Source organism: Ranitomeya variabilis, chromosome 6 (assembly GCF_051348905.1).
Source record: "Ranitomeya variabilis isolate aRanVar5 chromosome 6, aRanVar5.hap1, whole genome shotgun sequence".
NCBI classification, from domain to species: domain Eukaryota; kingdom Metazoa; phylum Chordata; class Amphibia; order Anura; family Dendrobatidae; genus Ranitomeya; species Ranitomeya variabilis.
This window is the reverse complement of record NC_135237.1, coordinates 195521408-195534124: the sequence shown is the minus strand read 5'-3', so window position 1 is coordinate 195534124 and position 12717 is coordinate 195521408. Positions and strand designations below refer to the sequence as shown.

General features: G+C 40.1%; 1 protein-coding gene across 10 annotated transcripts in view; it reads left to right on the top strand.

Moving 5' to 3' along the window:
* IKZF1 (IKAROS family zinc finger 1) overlaps positions 1–12717 on the top strand; it is a 203279-nt gene that overhangs the window by 153938 nt on the left and 36624 nt on the right. For 6 of the 10 annotated variants that reach the window (XM_077269374.1, XM_077269372.1, XM_077269375.1 and 3 more), the window contains exons 4-5: positions 3127–3186; positions 4989–5249. In XM_077269374.1, the coding sequence (XP_077125489.1) occupies positions 3127–3186; positions 4989–5249 (321 nt within the window). The remainder of the gene's footprint in view (positions 1–3126; positions 3187–4988; positions 5250–12717) is intronic. The other 4 variants (XM_077269369.1, XM_077269368.1, XM_077269370.1 and 1 more) reach the window with 3 other exon arrangements.

Below are 12717 nucleotides of genomic sequence, written 5' to 3'. Positions count from 1 at the left end.
CCTTTAATGGAAGAAGTTTGGGACCACCAGAAGTCTTCCTAGACCTGGCCGTCCAGGCAATCTGAGCAATCGTGGGAGAAGAGCCTTGATGAGAGAGGTAAAAAAAGAACCCCAAGATCACTGTGGCTGAGCTCCAGAGATGCAGTAGGGAGATGGGAGAAAGTTCCACAAAGTCAACTATCACTGCAGCCCTCCCCCAGTCGGGCCTTTATGGCAGTAACCCGACAGAGGCATCTCCTCAGTGCAAACCATATGAAAGCCCTCATAGAGTTTGCTAAAAAAACACATGAAGGACTCCCAGACTATGAGAAATAGGATTCTCTGGTCTGATGAGACGAAGATAGACCTTTTTGGTGATAATTCTAAGCGGTTTGTGTGGAGAAAACCAGGCACTGCTCATCAGCTGCCCAATACAATCCCAACAGTGAAACGTGGTGGCAGCGTCATGCTATGGGGGTGTTTGTCAGCTGCAGGGACAGGATGACTGGTTGCCATTGAAGGAAACATGAATGCGGCCAAGTACAGAGATATCCTGGATGAAAACCTCTTAAAGAGTGCTCTGGACCTCAGACTTGGCCGAATGTTCACCTTCCAACAAGACAATGACCCTAAGCACACAGCTAAAACAACAACGGAGTGGCTTCAGAACAACTCTGTGACCATTCTTGACTGGCCTAGCCAGAGCCCAGACCTAAACCCAATTGAGCATCTCTGGAGAGACCTTAAAATGGCTGTCCACCAATGTTCACCATCCAACCTGACAGAACTGGAGAGGATGTGCAAGGAATAATGGCAGAAATCCAAGTGTGCAAAACTTGTTGCATCATTCCCAAGAATACTCATGGTCGTACTAAATCAAGAGTGCTTCTACTCAATATTCTACTCAATATTGAGCAAAGGGTCTGAATACTTATGACCATACAATATTTCAGTTTTTATTTTTTAATAAATTTGCAAAAATTTCTACATTTCTGGTTTTTTTTTCCAGTCAAGATGGGGTGCAGAGTGCACATTAATGAGAACAAAAATGAACTTTTATGAATTTACCAAATGGTTGCAATGAAGCAGAGTGAAACATTTAAAGGGGTCTGAAACTTTTCCGTACGCACTGTATGTTAGTTTTTTCTTTTTTTTGCACTTGTGACATTTATAACTGGGGTTCGTACGTAAGTTGAGGACTCTAATTGACCCAATCTATAAGCGTTGTAATGCATCAGCACAAAAAAGGCAATAAGAACCAGATAAAGCGTCATATCTACTCCAAAATGATATCGATAAAAACTTCAACTCAGGGTGTTAAAATAAGCTCCCACAGCTCCATTGATTGAAAATTTAAGGTGTTGTCTAGGAAAATGACAACGCAAGTTAATTTTTTTTTTTATGAACTTCCACATTTTTTTTTAGACCCTTCATTAAAAAAGATAGTATGCATGTTTGATATCACTATAATTGTACTGACCTGGAGAATCCGACATCCAGGCCAATTGTACCTTATAAAAAATGCTATAAATGCAAACCTTTGAAAAACAATTGCAAAATTATGTTGTTTTTTTTTATTTCTTTGCATTTTCCAGCACATCATATAATAAAATGTATGCAGTCATTCAAAAGTACAACTGTAAAATAACAAGCAATCATATTGCTATTTCAACAAAAAAAAGTTATGCCTCTTGAAAAAAGGGGAAGAAGTATTTAAAGCGCAAAAATTGAAAATCGATCAGTCAAGTAAGGGTTAAAAACACTAACTTTTAAAGAGGATCTGTAACTAGGACAAAAATAGCCTGTATTTGCTCTTATTTTAATTCTGCTGTTCCCGAGTTTCCTGCTTTTTTTTTCTCTTTAATCCGGCATACGGTTCCAGAGATATGTGAATTTTTATTTACTGTTGAACTTTATGGTCTCTGCCAAGGGGGTTGACAGGATACTCTGAGGGCGCGTCTTCAGGCTGCTATGCACTATTACCCTGGGAGCAAAGCCCTCTTGTTAAAAACCATAAAAACACCTATATCTCTGGAACCATATGTCAGAGTTAAAAAAAGAAAAAAAAAAAAAAAGAACATTAGGGGAGCATTAGGAATAAAGTAAGAGCAAACACTGATCTCTTTTGACCTGAGGTTATTCATGCCATTTAAATCAAGGGAGGGGGAGAGATGGATCACTTTTGAAAGATTTATGGGGAGCTTCAAGCAAGGAGAGGAAATAATAGCACATCTGATGTTTGTTTTAGTAAATAATTGTATTTTTGATATCATGTTTTTCTTATTACTCTACTTTGTTCAGTTCTTCTTCCATTGTTTCCTCCTAATCATTGAATAAATTGACAAAAAAAGAGCTACTAGTTGGGACTGTGTCCCCTTACAGCGTTCAATCGGTGCTGATACTGTTTTAGATGACCTAGGCACATACCCCTTTAGCAAGACGAATGGTAAGACCTAGTTGTCTTTTTCTTCATATCAGCTTGGAGGAATAACAGAGAGGAACAGAAGCACAGTGCCGTGTTATAAAAAACAGATGATCCAAAACTGTTATTTTATGTGGCGTACAAGTCTTTACTAAAAAACGTCATGAGTGAGTGGGGTGAGCGTCCGACAGGCTGACATATTATGAATAGTGTAAATTGCTACATGTGCGTGCACAACCACGTTCTGTATACAAGGTTCCGGCATTATCTTATTTTTAATTGCTATCCATGTTATTACCCTTGTATAATATAAAACTTTTCTTAGTTTTAAGGTATTACTTATCCTTCTTTATCATGAATCTATGTTGAAATTACATACCAAAAAAGTAAGAATATTCTTTAAAATTATGTCAAAATATATTTGTGTAGTAATTGTAGGCTTGAACAAACTTCCTTGTGTTTTAAGTGAAATCTAAATGGTGAGATGCATTTTTTCTATGTTGTGACAAAAGACTGATGATATGTGTTTCCCTGGTTACCTAGCCGAGCTTTGTCCTGATTAGAAAGAACTATGTTTTCATAATATATTAGAATAAGCAGATTTGTGTCTTCCCAACCTCGATATTTTAAGGGCATTTTAACTGTGACAAACAGTATCACCACTTCAATGAAGTATTGACGGTGGCGTGTTCAACCCAGCATCCTGTTTGCCTTCTTTATTGCAGCTGTACGTGAGGCTGAGCGGTTTAGGGATTTACACGCTATCATTTTCAAATCATTTTCCCGTAAGTATATTTTCATCTTACCATGGCGTGGTTAACATTCTGTAAGCATGCAGTATTTCCTGCACAGTGAGTGTGTGTGCACTTTGCAGTAAGGTTTTGCATGCGCTGCCGTATATATATTTATTTATTCTGAATTTAGCTTGGTATTGATTTTTGTTATTATGTATGGATAGGTGTTATCATGCTGCTTTTAACTGTTTACTCCTTTTGCATGTATAATAAAAACATGTCTGTGAAGCAAACAAACAAAAACTGTTAATGTGAAGCATTGTTGTACTGTATCTCAATAGAAAACCATTAAAGAGAGGCTATTGATCTAATTTTTGTTCCAGAAATCAATAGTACACTTGAAAATAAGAAACTTTGTAATATATTTTATCAGAGAAATCTGCTCTTTTCACCGCGAAGACTGAATAATCATTTTCAAAATTCCCAATTCACAGGTAAAATCAGTATTCAGTGAAGACAGATTGTTACATTACTGAGAGAGGAGATGGCGGTTACTACTAAGATTTTATGTACAGGAGAGGGCGGAGCCAGAGGCAGAGCTCCTCCCTCCTCCTACCCCTTTTTCTACTTAGAATCTTATCAGCACCTTCTGCCATTTCAGTATTGTAACAGTCTGTCTTCACTGAATACAGATTTTACCAGCGAATTGGGAATTTTGAAAATGAATGAATAGTCCTGGCGGAGAATGAAGCAGATTACTCTCTTGTGATATATTACAATATTTCTTATCTTGATGAGCACTGTTGATATATGAAATAAAAATTAAAATGACAGTTACTCTTTAAAGGAGTCATCTATGGGGAAACGTTTATTTTAAGAAAGGCTCAGACTAAACAATAAAAGAAGTAAAATGCACCCTCACCAATCCTCTGCAACTCAATCCCAATCCTACTTCCTGGTCTCTTCTCGAGAATGGTCTAAAAAGCTAGGTTCACAAAACTGTATAAAAAATCGTCCGTTTCATCTAGAAAACTTGGACAATTTCTATTCTTATTTGTCATCGGTATGCAATCCGTTTTTTTCCAGCATAATAATTTACAAGACCATTTACAGTTTACGAGGTTAAAGAATACTGTGGTTCAGTATGGCATTCCATCTTTTTTTGAATGGGTGAGTCTCATCAACTAGGGCATGCTGCGATTTTTTCACACTTAGATTCGGTCAGTGAAAAAAAGAAATAAATTGTTCATCTGCATTGCCTCATTGAATGAATAATATTGGTCCAAGTGCTGTACGTTTTTTCATGAACCGCACTCAGACTGAAAATAAAGTCATGTGAACCGACCCCAATGCCCACTCAGCCAATCACGCACTAATAAAATTACTTCTTTTATATAATATTTAAAGTGAACCTGTCATCAAATTTATTGTGCCCAAACCGTGTTAAATGCTGCAGAGTCTCAGAGTAAACATACTTAGAATAGCCAGCCAGGGAGTTTAGGGGAGACTTGGCTTCTCTAATGAGGTACATAGCCGTTTTCTCCCCAGCCCATTCCAGTTGATTGAAAGATCTCTCCCGTGTTAGAAGTGGTTTGGACAGAATGAATCTGTTGACAGTTTCCCTTAAACTCCCTTGTCATATTTGCATTGAAACAAATCATTTGTGTTGTGCAGTCATTTGAAATTAAATACATTTTGTAATATAATAATGTTTCATATAATTATTTTATATGAAAAGCTGTTTCATTTTATCAATGTAATTATTATATTGAAAATAATACATGTAAATGTTGACTTGGAAAATGCTTCTAAGCAGTAGTGAGTTTTTTTGCACCTGTTTTTGTCTCATTTAGCTGGCAATATAAAAGTAGAGACCCATAGTGATGAGGAGAACGGACGTACCTGTGAAATGATTGGAGAAGACTGTGCAGAAGATTTACGAATGATTGATGTTGCTGGGGAGAAAATGAATGGCTCACTGAACGGACAAGGCACCAAAGCCTTAACAGGAGTTGGAGGTATTCGACTTCCTAACGGAAAACTAAAATGTGATATCTGTGGGATAATATGCATCGGCCCAAATGTGCTCATGGTACACAAAAGAAGCCACACTGGTAAGGCCTGGCATAGTTCTTTCATTAAAGGCCGAAAAAGTAATGCGTCATGGCATGCTACAAGTGTAGTGATCATGTGGCTTCATAAAAGATAGTTGGCCTCTAACACAATGTAAACTTTACGGTTCCAAACTAGCTGTGACATCAGCATTGACAATATATTATTCAGCTACTGTACCTCCTGAAAACACTCATATTGTCTGTGAGGCATCAGAGTGGCATAGCTTCTTTTCTTATTTATTACATAGTGTCTGTGAAGTATCATAACAGCAGTGCTTCTTGTAGTATTCACTGCAGTTTTGTATTTTATACAATAGTTATACCTACATCCTTCATATAAATCACACTTTAAAACTAGAGCCAAAAAAAATAAAGTAAAAACAGTTTATTTGTTGTGAAAATACAAAAGCACACAAGCGCTACCTGACCATGCAGCAGAAAACCACCACTAGAATCCCCTCAGCTGCTAAGGTCAATAAGGGGTAGGTGTCACCCTTATAAAAAAATAGACAATTGTTAAATAGACTGACTGCGCTTCCGGGGAGAATATCACAGAGCAAACTAAGTGGGTCCAATAAACAAAGGATATATAGAGACTGGTAGCCGTCCAATAAGACAAATACTAGCCCCAGATGGCACTTCAAGAGAGAATAGAAAAAAAATAAAGCTAAGTAGATTCGATGAACAAAAAATGTATATAGTAATCTAGTAGCCATCCAGTAAACAAATAAATAAATAGATAACTAGCCCCAGATGGTGACAACACTATTAGCACACAGATCCCCTTTATAATAAGACAGGTAGTGAAGCCCTCACCGTTCAGTGGAGAGAGTGTCCTTTGTGAGCTGGCAGATCTGCAGACATATTGCTGTGAATTGCAGATAGCAGTAGAGCAGGACAGCAAATTAATCAGACAGAGCCAGGTTAGGCTACTTTCACACTTCCGTCTTTTTAGATCCGTCACAATGCATTGTTTTGGGAAAAAAACGCATCCTGCAGATGTGCCCGCAGGATGCGTTTTTTTCCCATAGACTTGTATTGCCGACGGATTTCGACATATGGACACACGGACACATGTCACGTCCGTCGTGCACTGGATGCGTCAGTATTTGGCGGACCGTCGCAGCGAAAAAACATTCAAGGGAACGTTTTTTCGTACGTCATGTCCTGCATTTTAAACTGTGCATGCCCGGCTGTAACTCCACCCCTTCCTCCCTGGGAGTTTACTATGGGCAGCGGACGCGTTGAAACACTGCTTCTGCCCACGTCGTGCAGAAAATCACCACTGTCCGTGGGTACGTGGTGCCGACGCTTTGTGACGGCCCCGTACAGACGGAGTGTGAAAGAAGCCTTAAGCTCCAGCCGCCAGCTTTTCCCTGGATGTCTGTGAAAGTGAAAGTAACACCAGCAAGCTATAGTCAGAATAGACGCGTGCACAGCCGTTGGAGAGGTGCCAGAGTAGGTTCCAATACCATGAATAATAGCAAAAAACTTGGCACTCAGACTTAACTTAATCAGATACAGTGATTTAATGGTGTCCACGGTAAGTAAGAGAAGAAACGTTTCGGTCCTATAGCCTGACCTTCATCAGTCACTACAGTGTTAAAATAAATAATCCATAATTAACAATAAACGGACAATAAATCATAATGAATATAATGGTGGATTTTCTCACCGCATATAAAGCAAAAATAACAAAAAGAAAGTATATACAAAGCATATAAATGTCAACAGATTAGAAGTTAGTGATAAATATGAACAACTGATAGTCAGAAATATTCAGGACAGAGTATATGGCCGGAGGACATGTAACGGGAAAAAGAGAGGCAAGTAACGTACCAATATTTGATCGTGAACGGAAGTTAGTGGACCCGAAGGATTGTGGGTTTTTATTAAGGTCTAGAGGTAAACGGAGATCGAGTGACATAGCCATAAAGCAGCACTGTATATGTGGAAGGATAAATAGAGCTGAATGTGCTGGAGCGTACCATATATATAGGGGGACACAGCCAGTGTCTCAGGGGGATGGCCAAATCCGGCGGTATTGCCTATAGGTAAAGTACGTATAACGATAGTTATAAATAACTGAGGGCAGCCGTTGATAGTGGGGAATAGCTCCCTGGTACTAACCTTCCGTGGAATGGAGCCTGCGTTTCCTGGTCAGTGAAGAACGTGGTATCCACCGCAAGTCAGTGTGACCAGGAAGTGTTGCAGGAAGTGCTAGATAAGAACAAGGGGCGGGAGTTCCTGTGGCTATGAGCCTATCAGTGCGGACCAGGAGTGGTCTAAGGCAGGAGAACAAGGCTGTACCTATCAAGGGCTAATCCAGTGCGTTCCAGGTGTCGGGAGGAGTGCATATCATTAAATCTTGTGAATACTAAGGCTACTTTCACACTAGCGTCGTACTCGGCCCGTCGCAGTGCGTCGGGCCGACGTACCGACGCTAGCAGTGAATGCGCCGCACAACGGGGGCTGCGGATGCTGTTTTTCCACGCATCCGCTGCCCTATTGTGAGGTGCGGGGAGGTGGGGGCGGAGTTCCGGCCGCGCATGCGCAATCGGAAATGGCGGTCCGTCGGCAGCAAAAAACGTTACATGTAACGTTTTTTGCAGCCGACGGTCCGCCACAACACGGCGCAACCGTCGCACGACGGTTGCGACGTGTGGCAAAGCGTCACAATGCGACGCTAATGCAAATCAATGGTGACAAAACGCATCCTGCAAGCACTTTTGCAGGATGCGTTTTGTCAACCAAACGACGCATAGCGACGTGCAGTGCACGACGCTAGTGTGAAAGAGGCCTTAGCTAGGCGTGTCCAGGAAAAAGACATTCGAGTAAGGTGAAGTGTTCATGAAACGAGTGATGCACCTCCAACTTTTAGTATAGGCGACTCTGGGAAGTAGAAGAACAGTATTAGCATATGGTCAAACAGCACTTGGTGCACAGTCAGCATTAATAACAAATAAAGTAATATAGGCAATATGAACAATCCTGGCGTGATTGCATCCTACAGGGAGTGAAGACATCATATAGAGAAATAATGGAAATATTGATAATTATATGGGAAAATGATATGGAAAAATATAGGAAAAATATACACAGCGCAGATCGGTCGCCTGTATTCCAAATATGAAGACCGGAGATGCCCTATGGTGTAGGTTTTTCTGTGATACAGACAATTGTACAGTAGTAAGGCAGTAGGACATTACAGAAAAGACAAAAGATCGTAATCGCGATTTAACCCTTTAGGTGGTAAAGTGGACAGGGTGTGAATCCAGAATGCCTCACGACGTTTCAATTGTCGTATGCGATCACCACCCCTGCGTGGTTGAGGCACCTGCTCTATAACTTGAAATTTGAGTTGGGAAATGGTATGTCCTGTAGTAATAAAATGATAGGGGATAGGGAGGAGCATGTTCTTGCACCTAATGGTAGATTTATGTTTTGAAATGTGATCCTTTATGCATTGGGTTGTTTCGCCTACGTATAATAAACCACATGGGCATTTAATCACATAATTGGCAAAGGAGGTATCACAGGTAAAGAAGCCCCTAACCTTAAAAGTTTTGCCTGTATGTGGGTGGTGGATCACCTCACCTTTTTGTACGTTGTTGCTTTTTGTAACTACAGGACAGCACAAGAGCCAGGAAACTTACCAACATGTTTCAAAGGCAGAGCTGCCTCCTTCCTCAGGGTCCCTGAGGAGCTAATAGTGTGTGCTAATAGTGTTGTCACCATCTGGGGCTAGTTATCTATTTATTTATTTGTTTACTGGACAGCTGCTAGATTACTATATAAATTTTTTGTTCATCGAACCTACTTAGCTTTTTTTTTTTTCTATTCTCTCTTGGAGTCTTGGAGTGCCATCTGGGGCTAGTATTTGTCTTATTGGACGGCTACCAGTCTCTATATATTCTTTGTTTATTGGACCCACTTAGTTTGCTCTGTGACATTCTTCCCTGAAGCGCGGTCAGTCTATTTAACAATAGTTTATTTATTGTGTTGCATCCCAAAGCTGCCTCCAAAGTTTGTGGTTGTGAAAGGGATAGTCAAAAGTGTAGGAGATTTTAATAGCCTGATAGACTATTAACATACATTTAAAAGTTAATTAGGATCAATCCTGTGGTCTAATCTTAAAGCAGTTGTCTGTCCATAGACTATAGGTTTGCAGTCACTGTATGTGACCGCAGACTTGTTAATCCTCACATTGAGCATATTGCGTGCTGTGAGGATACTCGTCGTCGCTGGGAGCAGACAGTCATGTAACCGCAAGTTTGCAATTTGCATTCGTAAAGCATCATTCCAAATAGATGTGTCCGGCCTCGCTCAATACACTTGCATTGAGCAAGGCCTTGTACATCTAGTTATCACATGACTGCATGTATTCAAATCGCAAACTTGTGATCATGTGATCATGTCAACAGCTTGATACTGATTAATAGGCCATTGATAAAACTTTTTCACCACTTAATTTTTCTATTTCCAAGTAATACCCCTCATTATGTTAAAAATAATTGCATTTAAAAAAAAAAAAAATAATAATAATAATAATTGCATTTAAACTAAATAGGATAGTATAAGAAATGCACATTGATCTCCTTGTAGCATTCTTTTACAACATTGTTCATGCCACTTCTGTTTTGGAGCCGAGTATACACTGTGTAACCATTGTGGGCCTTACATATATTTCAGCACTTACCAAAATCACTTTCATGTGTAATAAACAAAATTCTGCTTCATAAATATACATGTATTCATATATTTAAAATAAAAAAGATGCTCTTGGGTGTGCCTATAATCCACGATAAATACTTGTATAGAAAATATGTTAGAATAAATAGAATTAAGCTGGGTGCTGACTGCGATTGGATCTGCTCGTGTTCATAAACTCAAAAGGTATACACATCAAAGTGGCTTAGTCTGCACGGATGCTTATACGTAGCGAACCTTTGCAAAAGAAAACAGTGTTCTGCAAAGTCTTCTCTAAGAGCGTACAGTCTGCTGTGCTTTCCTATACAGTTAAATAATAATAATTTTTATTTCTATAGCACCAACATATTCTGAGCACTTTTCAAATAAAAGAGGATATACAGTATACAGAAAAAAAAAACATTTCAGAGTAATACATAACTCAATAATTACGAAGAGGAGTGAGGGTCCTGCTCACAAGCTTACAATATATAAGGAATGACACAAAAGGTAAAAAGTGCTTGTAGTGTAAGGTTCAGTAATCATTATGATAAAAAAGGATATTCAAGTAAAGCTGCATTAACCAATCATCAGCCATTATGTGTATATGTTGAGTGCATGGTGGGTGAAACAGATGATAGAAAAGACAAGATTCTAATTGAAAATTAGAAAAGGAGAATATGGAATAATTTAGTTAGTGAGTTGAGGTGATATACTTGTCTAAGTAGAGGTCTTTTAGAGTACAGTTAAAACTTTGTGCACTGGGAATTATCAGATTGTGCATTCCAAAGAACTGTGCAGCACAGTAGAAGTCTTGTAGATGGGAGATTTAGATGTTAGTCTTTGATCATTAGCAGCACAGAGATCTTGGATAGGGTGGTATATAGAAATAAGGGCGATTGTGGCCAGTGCAGAACTGTGGAGAGCTCTGTGCGTGAGAGTAATGCATATAAATTGTACTCTAGTGGAAGGGCAAATAATGTAATGACCGGCACGGAGTGCTGGCAGTTTGCTTGAGACCAATGGAGCTGAGCATAGTGAAGAGGAGTTGTTGATCCATAGTGACAAATGCTGCAGAAAGAACCTGGAGAATCAGAAGGGAGTAATGATCATTACATTTACTGTAGCTGATAGTAGATCATTAAAGACGTAAGTACGTAAGGTCAGTTTCTGTAGAGTGTAAAAAGTGGTATCCAGATTTTAAAGTGTCAAGAAGAGAGTTATCAGGAGTTTAGAGATGAAGGCGAGATCAGAGAAGGTTCTTTAGTTAGCAGAGCAATTCTCGTCAAGACATGTTTTTTTTTTTAAAGGGGTTATGATGGCTTGTTTAAAGGGAATCTGTCACCCCAAAAATGGCCTATAAACTAAGGCCACCGGCATCAGGGGCTTATCTACAGCATTCTATAATGCTGTAGATAAGCCCCCGATGTATCCTGAAAGATAAGAAAAACAGGTTATATTATACTCTCCCAGGGGCAGTCCCGCTGCGGTCCGGTCCGATGGGCGTCGCGGTCCGGGTCTGGCGCCTCCCATCTTCATACAATGTCGTCCTGTTCTTGTCTGCTTGCTGCAGCTCCTGCGCAGGCGTACTTTGTCTGCCCTGTTGACGGCAAAGCACTGCAGTGCGCAGGCGCCGGGAAAGTTCAGAGAGGTCCGGCGCCTGCGCACTGCAGTACTTTGCTCTGCCCTCAACAGGGCAGACAAAGTACACCTGCCCAGGAGCCGCGGCAAGAGGACAAGAAGAGGACGTGATCGTATGAAGATGGGAGGCGTCGGACCTGAACCGCGACGCCCGTCAGACCCGGACCGCAGGGGGACCACCCCTGGGTGAGTATAATATAACCTGTTTTTCTTATCTTTCAGGACACATCGGGGGCTTATCTACAGCATTACAGAATGCTGTAGATAAGCCCCTGATGGCGGTGGCCTTAGTTTATAGGCCATTTTTGGGGTGACAGATTCCCTTTAAAGGAGAAGTGAATGATCCCAGATGAAAGCGAGAAGTTAACATTTTAGTTAAGTGGGTAGTGACAGCCAGGGAGAGGGGATAAAGAAGGTGTGATGGAGTAGGGTCACCAGTGTGGACGATTGAGCGAGGAGACTGGTAACTTCTTCTGCCGTGACCAGTTTAAAGACAGGAAGAGAAATTGATGTAGTGCAGTAGAGATGAGGATACATGCTTTTCAGAATGGGAAAAAAAATTCCTGTGGCCTTATTGTCAGTGCTGATGGTGGTGATATGCTCCTTCAGGAAAGAGTACATTTTTCAAAGAATAGTTTTGGACTGTTAGTGAGGTGAAGAGAGTGATTAAGTAGGCTTGTTTGGCCAGATAAATGGCAAATTTAACAGTTGACATCTGTGCCTGATGTTTTGAATGTAGGAGGTGCCATTTCAGGTGCATATCAGCCATACAGAAGTAAGTGACAGCTTATAGGAACATTAAAGTATACTTCTGACATATACTTTAGGCTAAGTGCATGAAAATGCAATGTGCACTTAGCCTTTTATAACTGAACAAAAAAACCTTCAATTTAATTACATATTGCGAAGCCTGGAAGAGTCCTTTACCTCAAAAACTATCTCAGACTTACTAGGCAATAGCCACTGCATCTAGCAGTCCCAGAGAAACAACAGTTGTGCCCACAGGTCGGTATCAGAGTCTGAGAGGATAACAGATCAGAAAAATGTCAGGATCAAGCTGGATTGGAATGAGTATATCACCAGAAATAAAAGAATTTATTGTAGAGAATTTGCAGTTTCCATTGATCAAGTTAGAGCA